This window comes from Stegostoma tigrinum, chromosome 13, assembly GCF_030684315.1.
Source record: "Stegostoma tigrinum isolate sSteTig4 chromosome 13, sSteTig4.hap1, whole genome shotgun sequence".
Classification (NCBI taxonomy): Eukaryota; Metazoa; Chordata; class Chondrichthyes; order Orectolobiformes; family Stegostomatidae; genus Stegostoma; species Stegostoma tigrinum.
The window spans coordinates 46,019,738-46,042,331 of NC_081366.1; the positions used below are offsets into that span (position 1 = coordinate 46,019,738).

General features: G+C 39.7%; 1 protein-coding gene across 4 annotated transcripts; it reads right to left on the reverse strand.

Annotated features, from left to right (window-relative positions):
- Positions 1 to 1,598: 1,598 nt before the first annotated feature.
- LOC125458495 (ADP-ribosylation factor-like protein 9) lies at positions 1,599 to 22,411 on the reverse strand. Of its 4 annotated transcripts, none has more exons than XM_048543790.2 (4): positions 22,157 to 22,411; positions 17,547 to 17,715; positions 7,295 to 7,470; positions 1,599 to 2,748 (listed from the first exon to the last, which is right to left on the reverse strand). In XM_048543790.2, the coding sequence occupies exons 1-4, from the start codon at positions 22,307 to 22,309 to the stop codon at positions 2,569 to 2,571; spliced, it is 678 nt and encodes a 225-aa protein (XP_048399747.1). In that variant the 5' UTR covers positions 22,310 to 22,411; the 3' UTR covers positions 1,599 to 2,568. The 4 variants fall into 4 exon arrangements, with proteins under 4 accessions (XP_048399747.1, XP_048399748.1, XP_059506708.1 ...); XM_048543791.1 differs by having other exon boundaries at positions 22,175 to 22,403; XM_059650725.1 differs by lacking the exon at positions 22,157 to 22,411 and adding an exon at positions 21,929 to 22,124.
- Between the last annotated feature and the right edge of the window lie 183 nt (positions 22,412 to 22,594).

Below are 22,594 nucleotides of genomic sequence, written 5' to 3' on the forward strand. Positions count from 1 at the left end.
CTGATGGATACCCATAGATGATTTAAGGGCCATAAACAGGAGCCATGTGTATCATTATAAAATCCGATGTGGAATTGGGGTGAAACTTCACCTGAGAAAATGATTAAAATGTGAAACTTGCTGTCATGAGTAACAGAATTAATTTTGAGACATTTAATTTTTAGGGGGGAGAAAAAAAGAGAAACAAGTGCAACAGGAATACAAGAATGTGTGGTTAGCTTTAAAGAAGAGAAAGCTACTGTGTAAGCACAAACCATGTCGTAGATTTGCTGGATAGTATGGATTGTTACTGTGTCATACATACTCTTGTGAAAGAAAGCACAATTTAGCACCTTCAGCCTGCTCTACTACTCAACAGGATTAATCCAGATCACATTACAGCCTGAACTTCTTCACTTGCCTGTCCCCTATCCATAACCCTTCAACCTGTCATTAAGTCTGCCTCTCTCCTCGTATTTACTCAATGTGGCAACATCCACTGCATTCCAGAGATTCTTGACTCTTAAGAGAAGTAATTTCTCTTCAACTATCTTTCATCTGCTACCCCTTATCCCAAAGCTATTCTAGATTGTCTCAATAACAGGAAACATCCTCTCGACATCTAAATTTGTCAATCCCATTAGCATTTATTCTACCTCAAACAGATCTCGTCATTCTTCAACCTCCAGAGAGTACAGACCTAAAAACTTACCATTCTGGCTGAAGATAAACCCCTTTTTTTTGGAATCAATCTAGTAAACGACCTCTGAACTGCCCTCAATACAACCATATCCCTCAAGGGGACCAAAATTCTACCCAGTACTTTAGATGCAGTCTCACTAATGATTTGCATTGGTGCAACTGTACTTCTTTATTTTTATGCTTAGTGATAAATGCCAAGATTCAATTTCCTACTTATCCACATTACACCATCTGCCAAATAAGGCCCCTTCACCTAACTTATACACATGCATTTCTAAATTTCTTACTACTTCAATGCAATTTACTTTCCAACTATTTTAGTATCATCTGCAAGTTTGGCCAAAGCATCTTCTATCCCTAATTAAAGTAACTTAATAAAGATTGTAAATAGTTGAGGTCCAACCTGTGGCAGCGCACTAGTTATGTCTTGCCAACCAGAAAAAGACCCCCAGTTTGTCCTGATCTACTTTCTGTTGGTTAGCAAATCTTCTAACCAAGTCAGAAGCTGCTCTATAGCTAGAGTTCCACAAAAACCCTCTGAATTAGCTGCAAGTCATCCAAGCAGCCAAGATAATAAATATCTAAAATTAGAAGCTTTAGAATTGCAGCTACAGAAAGCCTTACCGAGAACCTTTTGCTTTGCCAGAACTTCACTCAAACGTTAAAGCATCTAAGAAATCACAGATCTGTCACAAAAAAAGACAATTTAGTCTTTTCATTGGAGAGATGAATGAGTGATACATTATTTTTGGGATGAATGAGTGAGAATAAATATCCTTTGTCAATAAATATGGCTTAATGCATAAGAAACTTGCTATTTGAATAACTTAATTGGGACACTTACTCCAAGGGTACCTCTTACGTACAAAAATACTGATCATAAGCAGTAACAAAATCAGTCTGCCAGCATCTTGTTGAAATTGTCAATGCCATTAATTTAATTAGAACAGGTAGTTACTTGAATCCAGATACATTACAGGTAATGATATATTGAAATTGAATGTTATGTCAGAAAATCCAATTCTTATAAAGTCATTAATTCCAAATACATATTGTTATGAGCAAATACCTTTTTTGAACTTGTGGAACTTTTATAATTGAAAATTTTTATTCTGCTATCAAAGTAAGCAACTTGTCAACTTTGGTAAACCCCATGTTCTGTATTGTGAATACGAATTTTGTTCAAGTTCATAAAAACATGTTTTTCATTTAAATTACTGTCACCTGGCAGTTCCACAGAAATCTACTACTATCTACACATTTGATTATCAGACAAAAATATTTTATATCAATGAATATTGTAAGAGCCTGGTAGAAAGACTGAAGCTTCAATAATACAACAAACACTGAGTAAAGTAGTATGAATTCTGACCCCAAATTGGAAAACAATGGGTAAGTCAAGATATGGAAGAAGGCTGACAAAATTTGTCAAATGATTTGCATTTTCCAAAATATTTGCATTATTTGAAAGCTGTCGCTTTCACAATATTGTCACAAAGTATTTCAACTGTCATTGATTTTTATTTTTGAAGTTAAAAGGAAAGCACAGCACCCTATTTGCTGTATCTAATATAATCAAAGAACGTAGGTTAAACAAGTGATATTAATTTCACCAAATAATTCTTTAACATTAAGATTGCCAAAACTGTAACTTTACACTTAAAAATGCTGAACTCAGTTGCCACAGAAGGTAGTTGTACCCAAGGACTGAAGAAAGTTCAGTTATGCATACTGGTATACATTTCTTATAAAGGTAAATCTGTCACTTTCTTCTCATTTGCAATCTAAATAAATTATGAAAATGCAGATTAATTGTAGTTAAGTATTATGGTGCTATCTAGTAAGTAGATTTCTAACAACCCTCTAGAAACATTAATTGATGTTTGTTCAGCTTTTCTGTGAAATCAATTGAATAATAAGTTCCTTAACATTGTGAATACTTTCAGGGATCTCCGTTCCATCCTCAGTGACATTAGTTGCCATGAGGAAAAGCTTTTGTTCATAATTCCTGTCATGGAGTAGTAGTTTTCTATGAAGATCAGACATAGTAAGAGCTCCATCAAGGTCCTATGGAGAACATGAGAACAGTGACTGAAATATTTCAAAGCTATTTACTGAAGTGGTTGATGAATACAGCAAGTCTTCAGTGATTGGAAGAAATGTGGAATCACAAGTCAAAATGTGTAATAAACACTAATAAGTAAAATACAAATTTATGTTATAATACAATAGTCAGCAAGATTTCAAAAGGAAAGGTCATGCAGGATCAACCTTGAACTCATAATAGAACGTAAATAATGATAATGCAATAGATGTAATTGATTGGGATTTTCAAACAGCCTGACTTATGGTCAAGTGAATAATGAGCTGGCTTAGACAAGTGAGAAGGGGGAAAATAGCTATTTCAAATCGCCACATTATGGGTTTCTTTCCACATGTCACACAACTGCATTGCATATCCTCGATAAGGACTGGTGCCAAGACCACTTGTTCAAAAATTTACACGTACAATTTTAAAATTTATCAAAGATACCAATTTGGGATGATGCACAATAGAATACAGGCAACTATATCAGAGTGATATAGTAGTTTATAGAAGAAAGGGAGCTAACTGAGGATGCATTGGAATAACTGAGTTTAGAATTAGTAAAATTATAAGTGAGGGTTTCAACAAAAGGCGGAAGAACCTAAGTAATAGCATAGAAATAGAAGTAGGTAGTCTTTGTAATGAAGAAGATTTGAGATGGAAAGTTATCTTCAGTGTTGAATAGATCATCAGGTTTGTAAACTGTCTGGCTCTGTACTGGAGGAGGGATTTGAAGCAGTCATAACAGTATGGAACCTGAAGCAGAAGATGGAGTCGATGGGTTAGGACTTCCTAATATTTAGATGGAGGAAATGAATGCTCTTCAAAAATTGGCAGTCAAATCACATGGAGGAATTGAGTATGCTCTAAGGAAGTGGAAGCTGAGCCTTCTGTTATGGATGATGATAACAAAAGACAACAAAGATCAGGAAAAGGATAAGACCAAGGATGACATTTTAGGGCATGTCTCAGAAATTTTGTAGGAATGAGGGAGGAAAGCTCAATATAGAATTGATAGGTAAAAACAAAATTAAACAAAGGAATGCTTTAAAAGGACAGGGAATGTTAAGCAAAATCTTTCCAGAAACTGGAACACAAACTACACCATTTTTCCACAAAATCCGATAGCGAAAGTATTTTCACCAGTGAAATACAATTTATAGACATGACATGGATAATTCAATTAAAAATTGAACAAAATAAATAAAACAGGACAAGGAACCTCTTACTTACGATGATTGTAAATCTGATTATTTTATTCTTTCATGGGATGTGGGCATCGCTGACAAGGCTAGTATTGCCATCACCAATAGGATTGGAAGGTAATGGTGAGCTAACTTCCTGACCTGCTGAAGGCACACTCAGAGTCATTAGGAAGGGAATACCAGAATTTTAATCAGGGATAGTGAAAGCATGGTGATATAATTCCAAATTAGGATAATGCGTAGCTTGGAAAGAAACAGGTAGTAATGTTTCCATGTTTCTGCTGCACTTGTACATCTTCCTGGTAGAGGTCTCAGGTTTGAAAGGTGCTGTTTACAGAGCTTTGATAACTTCCTGCAGTACACTTTTAAAAACAAAACACACACACACACCAAATCAGTGGTGAAGGAATTAGAAATATTTTAAATTGATATCTACAGGGAGTGGGTGCAGATGTGGTATCTCCACCTGAGTTTAAAACAAGGGACAGAAATTCAGACTAATCTCAGTACAAGAGGTAGACAATACTGAGATGAAGGGGAATTTTATTGCTGAGAGTTGTGAATTAAAAGAATACTCTACTCTAGAGGGCTGTGTGAAAGTTTAATGTGTATGTTGAAGACACAAGTAGATAAATCTCTGGAGACTAATGATATCAAGGGATATGGAGGTAGATGTTCCGCCATAATCTAATTGAAATGCAGGGCAGTCCACAGATTGAGTAGCCTACTCCTGCTCCTGTGTTAAGTTGGTAGATGAGTGCAGGTCCAACAGGCTGCTCTGGATGTTATGAACCTTCTTGAATGTTTTTGGAGCTGCACTCATTCCAGACAGATGGAAAGTATTCCATGATACTCTGGACTTGTGTCTTATATGATGGATGGGCTCTTGGCAACAAGGAGTGATTTTCGTTAGAACTTCTGGACCTGTTCCAAAAGGCACAGTATTCACATGGCCAGTCCAGTTCAGTTTCTAATCAACGGTAAGCCTAGGATGTTGACATTAGGGAATCAGCGATGGCACACTACTTAGTATCGAAAGGTGATGGTTAGAAATTCTCTTGTTGGAGATCATTATTGCCTAGAATTTGCATGGCGTGTGCTGTGATGTCAATAATCAGTCCAAACCTAAATGCTGTCCATGTCTTGCTGCATTCATACATGGACTGCTTCAGTTCTGTAAATAGTGCTTCACATGGTGTATTCATCATTTAACATTTAACAAATAGTGATATCTTGAAACATGTCCATATTACAGAGGAGATGCTGGATGTCTTAAAATACATAGCAGTGAATAAATCCCCAGGACCTGATCAAGTGTATTTCCAGAACTTTCTGGGAAGCAAGGGGAGAGATTGCTAGGCCTCTTGCCAAGATATCTGTATCATTGATAGCAACAGTGGAGGTGCCAGAAGAGTGGGAGTTAGCTAATGTGGGACCATCATTTAAGAAAATGATAAAGAAAAGCCAGAGAACTATAGACCAGTGAGTTTGAGGTCAGTGGATGGATTTTGAGGGACAGAATGTACATATATTTGGAAATGCAAGGACTGATTAGGGATAGTCAACATGGATTTCTGTATGGGAAATCATGTCTCACTAATTTGATTGAGTTTTTTGAAGAAGCAGCAAAGAACATTGATGAAGGCAGAGCGGTGGACTATGTCTACATGGACTTTAATAAGGCATTGGACAAGGTTCCATATGGTATATTGGTTAGCATGGCTAGATCACATGGAATACAAGGATAACTAACCATTCAGATACAAAATTGATATGCCAGTATGAGACAGAAGGAAATGGTGGTGGGTTGCTTTTCAGACTGGAAGCCTGTGACCAGTGGTCCACCACAAGGATCAGCACTAGGTCAACTACCTTTTGTCATTTACATAAATGATTTTGATATGAATATAGGAGGTGTGGTGTGTTTGCAAATCAAAATTCGTGATGTGTGGACAATGAAGGCTATCTCAAAATACAATGGGACCTTGATCAGATGGTCCAACGGGCTGAAGAGTAGCAGACAGAGTTTAATTTAAATAAATGTGATGTGTTGCATTTTGGGAAGGCAAATCAGGCCAAGAGTAATACACATTATGGTAAAATCCTGGGGAGGATTGCTGAACAAAGAGACCTCGAGTTACAGGCTCATCGTTCCTTGAACGTGGAGTCACAGGCAGACAGGGTAGTGAAGGCAGTATTTGGTATGCTTGCCTTAATTGGTTAGTGCATTGAGCATAGGAGTTGGTATGTCATGGTGCAGCTTTCCAGGACATTAGTTAGGTCACTTTTAGAATACAGTGTACAACTCTGGTTGTCTTTCTATAAGAAGGATGTTGTTCAGATTAAGAGAGTGTAGAAAAGATTTCCAAGGATGTTGCTGCGACTGGAGGGTTGGAGTTACAGGGAGAGACTGAATAGGCTGGTACTGCTTTCCCCCCGAAGTGGAGGCAGAGGGGTGATATTATAGAGGTTTATGAAATTATGGCAGTCCTGGATAGGGTGATTAGCCAAGGTCTTTTTCCCCCTCAGGATGCGGGAGTCCAAACTAGAGGACATAGTTTAAGGTAAGAGGGGAAAGATCTAAAAAGGGACCTAAGTCGCAACTTTTTCCACACAGAGGGTGGTACATGTATGGTATGAACTTCCAGAAGAAGTGGTGGAGGCTGGTACAATTTACAACATTTAAAAGGCATCTGGATGGGTACCTGAATAGGAAGGGTTAGAGGAATTTAGGCCAAATGCTGGCAAATGGCACTAGATTAATTTAGGATATCTGGTTGACATGGATAATTTGGACTGAGGGTCTATTTCCAAACCGTATAACTCTATCCCTCTAGCATGAGGTCTAATGAAGGAAATGTTACTGATGAAACAACTGAAGATGTTTGTTCCTTGGGCATCACTCTGAGGAACTCTTGTAACTGTGCTCCGTACGAGAACTGGTTTTCAATAACCACTCCATCTTCCTTTGTCGCAAGTATAGTTTGAATCAATGCAAAAATTTCCCCCGAATCCCACTAGCTTCAGTTTTACCAAAGGTCCTTGATGATGCACTTCGCAAAACACTGTTTCAATGTGAAGGGCAGTCACTCTCATGGCTCTCTCTCTTCAGAACGTACCAGCCACTAATTTGGAAAGTTGAAGAGATTCTCAGCCGATATAATGTGTATCATACATTCGTGTCTTCTGGGAGAACAAGTCACGATTCCTCAAGATTAATTGCTTTCAGCGTGCGAGGCAAGGAAGCTTGCTGCTCATTGGTCCATTCTCATTTCTCCTAACCTTCTACCCACACACAGAACACCTCAGACAAACAAGTTACCTGTTTGTGTGCTAATAGCAGTAGTGGCACCATTGGATCTTCTTTGAGCAGCCGATGCAGCTCCTGCCGAGCAAGAGGCAAACGTTCCTGGTCTGCAGAATCCACCACGTAAATCAACATTTGTGCTTTGTTCAGGTATAGATTCCAGTACGAGCGTAAATTGCAGCTACCACCAACTATAAAATAAAAACAGATCTTCAAGAAACAAATGCTGCAGTTTTCGGTTGAACAATAAAAAAAAGAAGATAAAATAGGATAAACCAAAATATGTAACTCAAGTATACAGGTTTTCAAACATGGTAAAATATAAGCCTATTAATTGCTAAAAAAGGGCTTTACAATAGTCGTACCAGAGTGAATTCCCTTGTCTTTTCACGTCAATTTTGCTTAATTTAACTCTGCCTGCAAAGTCACATCTTGAAAATCTGCTAGTCTGCACTCAATGTATAAAGACTCCAGGAAGAGGCTTTCTGAACTTCAAAATAAATCCTTCAAGGTTTTAACCAAACACTTCTGGTCTGAAACCTTTAAACTAAGCTCCTTATAATGAAGTAACCTCTTTCTCAAACTATTCAGTGTAGGAGTCAGCATGCCACATTGCAACAGCACCACCCTAATTATTAAGTCTGCCGATAAAGTTAGGGTTGAATCTAAGCACACGGAGGGCAATCAGTTCAGAAGGAGATAACCTCTCCCCTCTTTAGTAAACTATCTTCCTTTCTCAGAAGTGAACGTTTTAAATCCAGCTTTAGCCAAGGCTCCTGCAAAACTGCCCAAACTGAAACTGAATAGGTTTTTTGTTCCCCTCCCAAATATGAAAAAAAGATCTGATTTTGTAAACCGAACCTAACGTAACGTTCTTTCAATTTTTATTTAGTATTTAACTCACAGCCACATCTCTTCTAGGCATGCACACCTTGAAGTTCCGCTCCTCTGACAAGATTTCCATTTCAATCTTTCTTCTTGTCCACCAACATTGATTTCACCGTCACGCCAGGTGTTTGACCAGGTATTTGCTAAAACATGTTTCCACAGCCATATTACATTCCTCAGTGACTGCCTCCGGGTCAGATTCACCCCAAACAGATTCCAACTGAAGTTTCACCTCTCGTGCTTTGAATCCAAACAAGATCACAGATCTCTCTGTGATGCTCAATGTTCTACAGACAGCTGCTCTTGCTGCATCCCGAGATCTACACTCAGTGCCATGTGGCATCACACGCACACTCTTGACCTCTCTCCAACATCATCACATCATGCTGGCTCAGGGTCGCACCACTCCCCAGTTCCACTTCAACTTCAAAATTTCCAGCTCATTCGACAGGCTAACAAGAAACTTTTTCTTCTTTTCCTTTCAGGCATCAGGAGCCAAAGGTGCAACAACTCAGAGATACCCATGGCCCTCTGGAACCTTCCTCCCCTCTCAGTCCACCCCCTCTCCCAACCCCACCTCTCTAACCTTCCGCTCTCCAATGCTGAGCATTCTGTACTCAGCTAAGGTCTCAGCTTTATCCATTTGCAAACGCTACTTAAGGAATTTTGGGCATGATATGACATGGAACTCTTCTGTCATTCTCGTCTCCATGCCCATTCTTTCGGACAAGAGTCCTCTCCCTGTCCCACAGACCCCTTCACCCCATTCTGACAATCTCTCCCTCTGGCCTTTTACCTGTATTCGATCTGTTCACTGAGCATTGTCAACATGACGTTGGTTGCCTCTATTTCTCTGCCTCCCCCTCACCAACCTTTCTCCCTCCAAATTGACTGCACTCTTGTGCACTTAGCTCTAACCCTGAATTTGTTATTAAGCTTGCTAATAGGGTGGTGCTGTTACAGTCTGGCGTACTGCCTTCTACATTGCAGAGGCTGAGTGACAGCTCTCAGGTGCCTCCTCTTATCTTCCCCTGGACCATGACCCTAACGTGGCACATCAGGCCATTGTATCAACAATGGTAACTGACTTCATCTTCTCTGGTGTTCTCCCTTTAACTGCCTCCAACCTGATATACCCCAGCCCCCACATTGTTCACTTTTATCTCCTTCCAAAAATCCTTAAACAGGACTGCGTGGGCAGACTGATTATTTCTGCTTGCTCCTTCCCCACAGAACACATCTCTTCCTACTTTGAACCAGTCTTTTCCACCCTGCTCCAATCCCCCAACTCATACATCTGTGATTCCTCTGACACTCTACACCAGATGCAGAATTTCCAGTCTGCAGGTTCCAGCCTCCTCCTCTTGACCATGGACATGCAATCCCTTTACATGTCCATCTCCCTCCAGATGGATTTCAGGGCTCTCCACTTCTCCTTGGAGCAAAGGCATCAACCGACCCCACTCACTACCACCTTCCTCCACTTGACTAAGCTTGTCCTCACCCTCAACAACTTCGCTTTTAACTCTTCTCATTTCCTTTATGTCAGAGGCGTGGCCATATGTACCTGCATGGGCCCTAGTTATGCCTTTCACTTCATGGGGTATGCATACCTAGTTCCAGTCCTATTCTGGCCCCCATCCACAACTCTTTATCCATATAAAATCAACGATATCAGCAGTGCTTCCCTCTCTCATCCAGAAATGGGAAAGTTCACCATTTTGCTTCCAACTTCCACCTTGCTCTCACTTTCACCTAGTCTATGTCTAACTCCTACCTTCTCTTCCTTGACATCTGTTTCCATTTCCAAGGATGGTCTAGACACCAATATCCACTATAAACCCACTGACTCCCACAGCTACCTGAATTTTACAGGAAGCAGAGTGCAAGGATGTAAAAGATTCCATTCCATTTTCTCAGTTCCTCCGTCTCAAATGTTCAGAAGAGGCCAACTTCAACAAGGAGCCTCCAAAACGTCCACCTTCTTCCTCAACCAAGGATTCGCCAGCACCATTGTTGACAGGGCCCTCAACCAAGTCTGATCTGTCTCCCGCACTTCCGCCCTCACCCCTTCTCTATCCTCCGCAACAGCGTTTGGGTTCCCCTTGTCCTTACCTACCATCCCACCAGCATCCACATGAAAAAGATCACTAGCTGCCATTTTCACCACCTCCAGTGAGATGCCACAACCAGACACATATTTCCCTCCCCTCCTTTGTCCACTTTCCGCAGAGACCGTTCCCTCCTGGACACCCTGGTCCGCTCTTTTCCTTTACACCCAACAGCTCCCTCCCCTCATCCCCACAGCACCTTTTCCTGTAACTGAAGGTGCAGCACCTGCCCGTTTACCTCCTCCTTCCCCAGTATCCAAGGGACCAAACATACCTTCCAGGTGAGGTAGCACTTCCCACAATCTCGTGTCCTCTATATTGGGGAAACAAAGCATAGGCTTCACTGGACATTTTCATTTTGCTTGCAAAAAAGACTGAGCTTCCAGTTGCCTGCCACTTTAACACACTACCCTGTTCCCTTGCCAATATCTGTGTCTCTGGCTTGACACAGTATTCCAGGGAAGCTCTGCACAAGCTGGAAGAACAAATACCTCATTTTCCACTTAGGGACACTGCAGCCCTCTGGACTCAAAATCAAGTTCAATAATTTTATGGCCTGAGCTCTCTCACGTCCTAGCCCCTAACTTGCACACCAGGCCTTACTTATCACTCAGCCTGCCATTACACACTAACTATTATTAGCCACTAATGGTCTTGATTAACAGCTATTCATCTTCCTAGCTAGATCATTATCAACTCCTTTGTCTGTCCAACTGTTCTTCTCTCTCTTTGAGCTCTATCCCCAACTATCATTTACTCCTTAGCCAGCACCTCACCTTGCTATTTTTGGTATATAATACCACATTTTCCTAGCTAGCATAAGTTCTGAGGAAGGGTCACTGGACCCAAAATGTTAACCCTGGATTTTTCTTTACAGATGCTGCCAAGCCTGCTGAGCTTTTCCAGCAACGTCTGTTTCTGTTCCTAATGCAAAACTGTTCACTTTGTTAGCTCTTCAAAACTCTTAAAGCTCTCCCAATGTAAACAAAACTCCATTATGCTCCAAGAAGTTTCTCTCTTTCATACTGTTTTAAACATAAAAATCACAATTGGCTACAGAAATACTTAAATTAACCATTAAACCCCTACAGACACAGAAAATCCACTAGTTCAAGTCCAGATGCTGAATAAATAATATTAAAATATATAGGTAAATCACAGTTTACATCACATTGCATTCAGGGATGTCAAGGTGCATCAGTCTGAGCAGAGATACAGCCAGTTGAATTTTGGATGAACTGAAATTTTTGGGGACTACAAGATAGGAGGCTGAGCAAGACAGCAATGGAATAACTGAGCCTGCAGTAAAGTATGAATTTGAAACTCATGATCAAAAAGTATGAAGGGCTCTGTTCAACTTGATACATTTACCAGGGACGAGAATGGAATTGTTGCTGAATAAAAGCACTGACTCCTAAATCTTCCCAATGTTTACTGGAGAACTTCAGTGATCTCTTAGTACTCATTGGAGACAGAGGTTAACACACTTTTAGATAATAGAGAATGATAGAATAATGGAGCCTAGATTTGTCATTCAGGTTGATCCTACAGTAATGGCCAATTTTGAGAGAAGATACTGAAGACTCAAGCTTGAGAGTTTACTATGACAAGGACAAGTCTGGCTAAGCTAGCTGTTTGTCAATATATTGCAATGTTAGCCTTCAAATGCGACAGAACTCTTGTATACAGCAATTTTTCATAAACCTACAATGTAACTGATGAGAATAACCATATTAAAAAGTTCATTTCAATGTAGATAAATACATAGGAATAACCCAGGTTTTGATTTACTGCGTTAGACATGTTTTATGTTGCAGCTGTCTTTTGAAGAATAAAATCTTAAAAATTCAACAAGACTCACACTCCTTACTACCAGATGTTAACTGTCTTGCTTTCAAATGCTTCCCATAATGGTTTAAATGATCCAAGAAATCAAAGTTGGATATTTCCTACATCTGTTGACTGGCATACACGAATATTTCACATGGATCACTCTAGTCAACTTTAACTTGGTTCACTTCTGAACGCAAGCAAAGGCATTAATAGCATCAATTTTGGAAAAAAAAATCTTCAGTTTGACAGAATGGTTCAGTTATTTGTACTGACAACAACTGCCAAAGAGATGATTGTTGTTTGCCTGAAAAGGTACAGGTTGAAACCGATTTTTAAATAAAGCTTATTCTGTTTGTACAGATCAATTGAAATTATTAATCAGAGATTCTTATTTTGCCACAAAGCTAACTACAATTTACTTGAAGGAGATCAGCCACTTTTTTCCCCCCACTCCTCAAACAGACCTACTTCTTTTATTCAAGTCAAAAAACTGCCCTTTAACTACTTCTCTATCCTCGGTCAATGCTGATAACACAACTTAGAGTTGTAGAGATCTACAGCAGAGGAAAAAAAAGTATTTGGCCCATTGCTTCCACGCTAATCCCATTTTCTAACACTTGGCCTGTAGCCTTGTATGCCTTGGCAACACTAGTGCACATCTAAATGCTTCTTGCATGTTAAATGGTTTCTGCCTCTGCCATTCTTACAAGCAGTGGGTTCCAAACTGCCACCACTCTCCAGATGAAAAAGCTTTCCCTCACATTTCCTCTAAAACTTCTGCCCGTATGTCAAATTGATCCCTCCATCAGTGGAAAAAGAGTTTTCTTCCTGTATACCCTATCTATGCACCTCAATTTTATACTTCTCAATTTCCCTCTGCTCCAAGGGAAACAAACAATCTCAGTCTCTCCGATCTCTCTTCATAACTGAAATGCTCCAGCCCAAGCGACATCCTGGTATATCTCCTATGCACCCTCTCCAGTGTTGTCACATCCCTCTTACAACATAGACTTGTACTAACAGACAAGCTGACCCTCACTTTTTGACTGAATAATAATGATAAACTTCATACAAACAGTATCCATAAAGCTCAACTGTTGCATGAAAAAACAAACCCATCTGCATAAAGAAATTTATAGGTATAATTATAGAACATAGAACAGTACAGGCCCTTCGGCCCACGATGTTGTATCAAACATTTACCCTAAACCTAAGGTCTATCTAACCTCCACCCCTACCTTATACTATCATCCATATGCCTATCCAATAGGCACTTAAATGCCCCTAATGAGGCCAACTCCACTACCCTCTCTGACAATGCATTCCACACCCTGACTACTCTGAGTAAAGAACCTACGTCTGACATCTCACCTATAATCTACCGCTACTCACTTAAAAAACTCTGCCCCCTCATAATAGCTACCTCCACCCTAGGAAAACATCTCTGGCTGTCCACTCTATCTATACCTCTGATCATTTAGTACACCTCTAACAAGTCACCTCTCATCCTTCGTCGTTCTAAAGAGACAAGCCCTGGCTCTCTCAACCTTTCCTCGTAAGACCTTCCCTCCATTACAGGCAACATCCTGGTAAATCTCCTCTCCACCTTTTCTAATGCTTCCACATCTTTCTTGTAATGAGGCAACCAGAACTGGACAATACTCCAGATGTGGCCAAACCATGGTGGTGTATAGCTGGAGCATAACTTCACAGCTCTTGAACTCAATCCCTCTATTAATGAAAGCTAACACACCATACACCTTAACAACTCTATCCACCTGGCTGGCAGCTTTTAGGGAACTGTGGACATGAACACCAAGATCCCTCTGCTACTCCACACTGCCAAGAATCTTTCCATTAACCCTGCATTCTGCTTTCAAGTTTATCCTTCCAAGATGAATCACCTCACACTTTTCAGGGTTACACTCCATCTGCCACTTCTCAGCCCAGCTCTGCATCCTATCAATGCCCCTTTGTAACCCAGGACAGCCCTCTGCATTATCCACAACTCGACCAACCTTTGTATCATCTGTGAACTTACTAATCTGCCCTTCCACTCCTTCATCGAAATAATTTGCAAAAAAAACCCCAGCACAAATAGATGAGGACCCAGAACAGATCCTTGTGGTACACCACTCAAAACTGAGCACCACGTTGAATATTTTCCATCCACTACCACACTTCATCTTCTAAAGGTCAGCCAATTCTGAATCCAATCTGCCATGTTCCCCCTATCCCATGCCTCCTTACCTTCTGCATGAGCCTGCCATGGGGAATCTTATCAAATGCCTTACTTAAATCCATGTATACCACACCCACTGCTCTACCTTCATCCATGCAGTTTGGGCACCTCTTCAAAGAATTCAATAAAGGTTTGTGAGGTATGATCTACTCCTCACAATCCATGCTGACTACCAAAACCATGCCTATCCATGTGATCATAAATCCTATCTTTCAGAGCCCTTTCCAATAATTTGCCCACCACTGAAGTAAGACTAACTGGCCTGTAATATCTGGGGTTATCCCTATTCCCTTTTTTGAACAAGGGAATGACGTTTGCCACTCTCCAATCTTCCAGCACTATACCCATGGACAGTGAGGATGAAAAGATCATTGTTAAAGGCCCTGCCATCTCTTCCCTCACTTCCCATAGAATCCTCAGATAAATCCCAACAGACCAGGGAGGGGGGGGGGGGGGGGGGGGGAAACTTATCTATTTTCAAATTCCTCAAAATTCCTAGTACATCTTCCTTACTAACATCTACCTCATCTAGCCTACCATCCTGTTTCACATATCTGCCTCCCATCTGCTCCTCTGCAACTATTAGGGGGTCTGTTTAAAAAAAAACCCAAAGTGACTGCTCCTTTCTTGTTCCTGGCTTCAAACCAAACTGACTCTAATCATTCTCAAACTGCCTTTCAGTAGCTGCTATATTAGCCCTGACTAGCAATGCCACTCTGCCACCTCTTTTACCACTATCCCTGTTTCTTTTAATGCATCTAAATCCTGGAACTTCTAACAACCATTCCTGTCCCCGAGTTGCCCAAATTTCTGTAATGGCCACAACATCATAGTTCCAAGTACTGACCCATGTTCTAAGTTCATCCGCCTTATTTCTGATACTTCTAGCATCAAAATATACACACTTCAAACCATCCTTGTGTCCACAAATATGTTCCATTGACCGTATTTCCTCATTAGCAACCTCAATTAACAATTATGCCATCAGAAAGACCAACACAATAAAAACTCTGTACAATGTGCAAATCTTTATTGATTGGTTCCACACACTGTTGTTTGTATATTTCGATAAAACATATGATTGCATGGCTATATGTTATACAAATAAAAAGCTGCATTTATTAAAAGGGTAAACTCTTTAAAGTGGTGGTCCTATCTCCATAATTATAAAAGGATATTTCTCCAATGTCTCTTCAGTATTTACCTAAATATTTATTTTTTCTAGATCTGCGGGTTCGCCAAACATCAGTAGGAGTCCTGCCTTTCATTATGCAACATATTCCAAATAGAGTGTCATGATTCATCTGTATATGTGCAGTTGTAATTGTGATGTTCTATTTTTTTCAAGACTAAGCTCCTATTATCTGTTTAAGTTTTTTTTTAATTCAGAAGATTCAATTAAATCATTTGATATCAGAGTGAAAGAGAAAATGTGATCATCTACAGATTATCTGTTCACAACAAAAAAGGTGCTTTAAATAATAAGAAATCATAAAGCTGCCTTGCACAAACAGCAAAAAACTTCATGCACGAAGAATTACTGGCATAGGCAATCCCCTGCTTTTCATTCCCCGGTTATTTCTTTTCAACTTTATAACAGATTAGGATCTCAGCAATGCCCTGCAACACACAGCAAAAGCTTGGATACCATCTTTACCATTGTAATCATCCCAAGAAACTTTGCAGAAATATAATTAGAAACAAACACACATTGAAAAAGCTACTACTTTGGCTCAACAGATGTAAGGTTGATTTCACCGGATGGTAGCCACAGATGCAGCTTATAAAGACCAACTAAATTAAAAGTTCTATGCCAATGATCTTTAGCTTGCTTAATTTCAGACATTCTTATTCGGGAAGTTAGACACCTCATAAATATTCTAGTGAATAAGCCTTTACTGTTTTAGACATCTCCAAAGCCTCTGACAACACTTGACATTGTGCACCTCAAAATAATATTACCATCATGTAGGTCTCTAATAATATTCTAATTTTTTAAAAAAGGCACTGTGGATGCTAGAGATTGGAAACAAAATTCTCCTTGACACTAAATGCACTGTAGTATTCCTTCATCTTTTTCATTCAATTAACTCAATGAATCTTTCCATTTTCATTCCTAACAACTTCCCAAATTCAAAATCTAACTCATTCAACACTTTTTTCTAAGGATTCAATATTGTATTCAGCAGCTCCCTTCACTGGCCAAACCTTCATTGTATGTAAAATATCCAATTCTCCCTCGCTACCTGAATCATTATATTTTGAATCTTGTTCTGCCTAATAGATTTGTGAAAGAAAACTGTCCTTCAGCAATTTAATTCCTTATCTCTCTCACTTGTGTTACAAGCATCTGCACTTTTGAAGCTCCACTGCTCCCTCTTCATTTGTGGTGTTTTCAGATATTTTCCAAATCAACTTGATCAGATGTGGTAATTACATACTTCTGGAGCAGGTAACCTTCCTATCAATTCTGACCTCAAAAAGTACTCCCACCACTGGAATCTACAAGAAGCTGGTTATTTTCCTTTGTGCCTAGTACTTATTTTTTGTTCAAGACTTGAGAGTTTGCCAAGATATTGGAGCATCATTCAAAATTCTTAGGCCTATGGCAAAAGCTGAAAAGTAATCTTTCTTTCCTCTCGGCTCTAATCTGTCTGTCAAAAATTTATTTGGCTAACTCTAATTTATGAATATCACTGAGGATGAGGTTAACTGCTTCTTCTGTTCCTTTTAAACTGACAGTTTCTATTTTAATCAATTTTCCCTGCTCTTTAACATCAATGTTAAATTAGTTAATGTAATATATATCATAAAAACAAAATATACACCATTTGCCTTCCTACAACCTCAGGCTTGTAAAGACATTTTGGCTTCACCTATCACCAGTATTTTATCTCTACTTACTCTTCTCTGTATGATGTGATATAAATTTTCACATTGGCTTCTTAATTACATCTTGCGTCTTATTATCAATTTCACGTAGCAGTCTTGTCAAAACTCAATCTATTTTGATCCTATGAAAAAAGTTTTCCAGCAGATGACATAGTAAACCAGTACGTCATATAGAAGATATTAGGCCAGGTGAATAAACGCTTGGACAAACAAACATGTCCCAAGAAAAACTATTTGAAAAATAAATTTCTTCTAGACTTTGTATCCTGTAACAACGTTGAATGAAAAATATTATACTCACTTTCAAGGAAGTCTAATTTACAACCTTCTGTGTGAACGCAGACAGCATTAAAGCCTTGAGTAGGTGACGTACTATGCTTCACTGTGTGAGTGGCCAAACAGTTGAGAATGCTAGATTTCCCAGCACCATCTAAACCAAGAACCAGAATTTGTTTTTCTCTAGGCTGGCTCTGTTTGAAAAATAAAAGCAAACCATGCAATCAAATGAAAGCAATTCAATTAAACTACAAGATATCATACATAAAAACTAACTGGGTAACTAGGGCACAAAGCTCAGCTGAAAAACGATGCTTCCAGAAATTGGTTCTTCCATCAATATCCCTTTGAATCGCCAACCTTAATATACCTGATGTGAAATGCTTTAAAATTTACCCAACTTTCTGCCACCATGACTTAACTTTCCATTCCCTTAGAGGTAATGAGTATTCAATGCTGTGAAATGTTTTGCATCATTTTGTATCCAACAATTTAGAGATTTGTACAAAAGTCTCTGTTCAGCCACGTTTAAACTGATTAAGTCGAACATTGCATGGATTTGTTCTGCAGGTCTATCTTCATGAACAGTAAGGAGGAAAATACCCTAATGTTACTGTTTGCTATTCTCTCACTATTGAAGTTATATTAAGACTGTTCTAATCCACACCTTACACCTCCCCCTGCCATTTATAAAAGGCAAGCAATAAAAAAAAGACCAAAAAGTGTATGAGAATCAATAAATTTAAATTAAATGACAGAAAGCAAGATGTTATAGAGGACACCTGCCAGAATGGTTCCAAGGATGTGGGAATTGAGCTGTAAAGGCTAAGTTAGAGAAGCTGGAGCTGTTTTGCTTGAGTGAAGAAGATTGAGAGTAGCTCCAATACAGGTAAATAAGATTATGACAGATTTAAGTAATACAGACTAAACAAAAATATGTTTCTCTTAGCTGATTGTACAAGTGTTATGGGACAGAGATTTGACTTTTTGGGTAAGAGATACAGAAGGATGTGCAGAATACTTGTAAGAACTAAATGGTACTGACCTGGAAATCCAATCAGTTGGGCTCATGGAAGTGGGGCAGATAAACGATTTCAAACAGAAATTGGAAAGAAGTAAACTTACAGGGCATAAGGGACGGAGGAGGGGATTGGGACTAAGTGAATCTTTCTAGAGAGAACCATCAGGGCCTTAATGGATCAAATGGCCTCCCTCTGTGCTATAATGACATTATGGTATTTAAATAACTCAAATAGAAAGCAAGTTTATGTAGCAGAGTATGAAAAGAAAATTAATCCATTTAAAAATATAACTAGACAGATGATGGGTCATAGACTTTCAATTTCTCCTCAGCTTCTCTATGATCAATTTATTGCAAAGGATATTTTCCACCAGTAGTTAAGCAGAACAAAGAAAAATGTGAGAAAGGAAGTCAAATTACTTCTGAAATAAAATTTTCCTGAAAGCAAGAGGAGATGCTGGAAGCTGCGGAGTTGAAGCATAGGCATGAATATTTACAACAAAGACTGACAACTGACTGAGTTTGAGCTCTAAAAACTGCTCTGGTGGTTCAATTCAAAACTGTGTTGCTTCATGCTGAACTAGGTGACTGAGATTTTCCCTGATCCAATCCCTGTTTTTTTTTGGCCTTATAGAATCAGCCCATTGTGTCCGTTCCAGCTCTCTGCAACAGCAATTCAGCTGGACCCACTTCCAATCGGCTCCTAATCTAGTTCTGTTTTGAAAGTCATGATTAAACCTGCCTCCTGTACTCTCCAAGACAGTGCATTCCAGAATCTGTGCGCTGTGGAGACAGTTTTTTCTCATGTGTTCATTGACAAAAGAACCAATCATCTTAATATTAATGTCGTTCCATTCCTGATGTTCCTGCCAAGAACAATTCTTCTCTATCTCATTTTTCATGACATTGAGCATTGTTCTATCAAATCTCCTCTTAATCTTCTCTTCTTTCCTTAATTTTGTATTCTATACCTCTACTTATGAAAGTTTCCCCAAGACTTTTTAATCAGTTTATCAATCTGCCCTGTCCCCTACAATGATGTGTGTGTATCTCAAAGCCTCTGTTCCTGAAGACCCTTTCAAATTTGACTCTTTCTGTATTTTATCTAAACCCATTCTTCCTACCAAATTGTGCTATTTTACACTTCTCTGCATTAAATTTCAACTGCCACACATCCACCCATTTGGCCAGTTTACATCCACTGGAAGTTTGTCACTATCCTCCACACAGTTCACAATACTTCCAAGTTTTGTTTCATCTGCAAATGTGCCCTTTGCATCCAAGTAGAGGCAATTGACTGGAGATTAAGAAAATAAATGGTGTATAGGACCCCAATACATACTTTCCTCTGGTCCAAGAAACAATAAATCATTCTCTACTCTCTTGTTTCCCGACAGTCAGCCACCTTCATATAATTGCTGCCATTGTCCCTTTTCCCCCCTTGGCTTGAAGACTATATATAACATAGAAACCTAATTACCCATGCAAATCTCATTACCTCAAGAACTCAATCATGTTTGTTAAACACAATTTGCCCTCAATGCAGAGTTGATCACCATGTCGCATACCAGTGTCCTACGAGGTGGAAAGCTGTCCTTAACAAACTTGTGCTGGCTTTCCTTAATTGATATAGGCTGTCTAAAGTAAAACCATAGCTATCCCAGATTGTTATTTCTAAAACCTTACCCAAAGCTGAGGTTAAACTGTCAAGTCATAGTTGCTGGGTTTATGCTTACACCATTTTTTGAACAAAAGTGGAATATTTGTAACTGATAATGCTCTAGTAACCTTCCCACAAAGGGGCATTGGAAAATTATGGCAAGTATCTCCACAATTTCCTCCTTCATTCCTGTCAGTTTCCTCCAGAGCATCTCTTAAGTCCCAATGATTTATCAACTTATAAGTACAACCAGACTTTCTCATACACAAAAACAAAGTTGCCGGAAAAGCGCAGCAGGTCTGGCAGCATCTGTGAAGGAGAAAACAGAGTTAACGTTTTGGGTCCGGTGACCCTTCCTCCACCATTCAATACGACTATGGCTCATCGCATCTCACCCTGAACTCCACTTTCCTGTCAGCTCTCATAATCCTTGAGAGCATTATTAAAAAAGGTCTCTTTCTCCTCCTTAAAACTATTCAATGTGCCAGCATCCATCACACATCAGATTCACAATCCTTTGGGAAAAGTAATTTCACCTCAGTTATGTTTTAAATCTGCTATTCTTTATCCTAAATCTATGATCTCTTGTTCTAAATTGCCCCATGAGAAAACATACTTGCTGTCAACTTTGGCAACTCCTTTTAGCATCTTATCTACCTCTATTACATTCTCCCAAGCTCCAGAGCTTGGACACCTAAACTGCTCATTCTGTCCTCACAAGACAAATCCGTCACCTCTGGAATCAAACCAGTGACCCTCCTGTGAATTGTCAAAAATACAACTACATCCCTCTGCAAGGAAGAAACCAAAATTGTACACTATACTCCAAGTGCAGTCTCACTAATACCTTGTACAATTGCAGCAACAAACCCTACTTTTATACCTTATTCCATTGAACAAAAAACATCTGAAAATTCCATTGCCTTGCTTATTACCCACTTTACCTGTATACTTGTTTTCTGCAACTCATGCAGGAGCACACCAAGATTCGTTGGTACTGAAGCACTCAAATTTCTCTACGCTTATACAACAAGTTGCCTTTCTACTCCTCCAACCAAACTGGATAACGTAAACTTCACCAGCCAAATTTCGGCTCATTGATGTAACTCGATCCTCATTTGCAAACACTGTTTCATCATTATTGCTAAACTGTTGTAACTTTCGTAGAATTCCTAGAGTATGGAAGCAGGTTCTTCAGCCCATTGAATCCATACCGACCCTCCGGACAGCATTCCACCCAGACCCACCCCTCAATCCAAAAACCCTGCATTTCCCATGGCTAACTCACCTAGCCTGTATACCCCGGACACAATGGGTAATTTAGCATGGCCATTCCACCTAACCTGCACATCTTTGGACTGTGGGAAGAAACCCGGGCACCCCGAGGGTTTCCACACAGAGAGAATGCGAAAACTGCACACAGACAATCATCACCCGAGGATAGGGTCGAACCCGGATCCCTGGTGCTGGGAGGGAGCAGTACTCACACCTGAGCCACAGTGCCGCCTCTCATGATTTTTAAAAAATTCGAAATCAGCAAAACCGTTTTACTCTAAATATCGGTAAGCCAAAACACCATTATTTACACAACGTACACTTTCAAACGGTTTCTTCATTCCTCACGAGATCAGAGCATGACATTCTTTACATCACTTTCTGTTTGAGCCTACAAATGTGATCGGAGGAGTGGCTGAGAAGGTTGTTCGGTAAACAATGCCTGTCCTACCTCTTTAATAGGGCATTTCAAAAGCATCTCTCTGTTCAATTGTTTAACCATCTCTTTAAATGAATAACATCCGCCTCGAGTTACTCTTTGCTGCAAACATTTAACGTCCTAATTTTCTGCAAAAAAAAACACATACGCTACAAATCACATAATCTTAACAGGATTTGATATCGACAGCTGCCAGTTCCTGTTTCCTCCTTACACGCAGGCTAAGTACACCCACCCTACCAGCTCTCTGTCTTTCACCTCTTGAATAAAACTGTACTCTTCCTCAGAGTGTCGCCTGCTGCCGTTGAAATACTTCCACGAGATGAACACAATGCTGCCCAAGATTGCAACCAGAGTCCCTATTGCAGCTCCGATTTGCCGCAGGTGTGACATTGCCCCACGCTGATCTGTGAGTAACCGGGATAAGGAAGATTTCCTCGCTCTGTTTGCTGCCACCACTTAATTGCCTGTACGTCACGCCGCAAATTCACACCCAGTTCCAGTAGTGCGTTGTATCCCCTGTGTCAGCGATTTCACTTCAGTTTATAAACAGGTAATGCTTAATAACAACTTGACAGAAGTTTAGGTCTCCGTTTATGGTTTAAATGACCCGAACGAATAAGTGAATGAATGAATGAAAGAAACACCTTCAGAGTAAGGAGGTGGAAGATTCAAACA

Coding starts and splice junctions, on each gene's coding strand:
- LOC125458495 (XM_048543790.2), bottom strand. CDS start 22,309: ATGTCACACCTGCGGCAAATCGGAGCTGCAATAGGGACTCTGGTTGCA. Junction 17,716..22,156: donor AGGTGAAAGACAGAGAGCTG/GTAGGGTGGGTG, acceptor TTTTTCAAACAG/AGCCAGCCTAGAGAAAAACA. Junction 7,471..17,546: donor TAAATTAGACTTCCTTGAAA/GTGAGTATAATA, acceptor TTTATTTTATAG/TTGGTGGTAGCTGCAATTTA.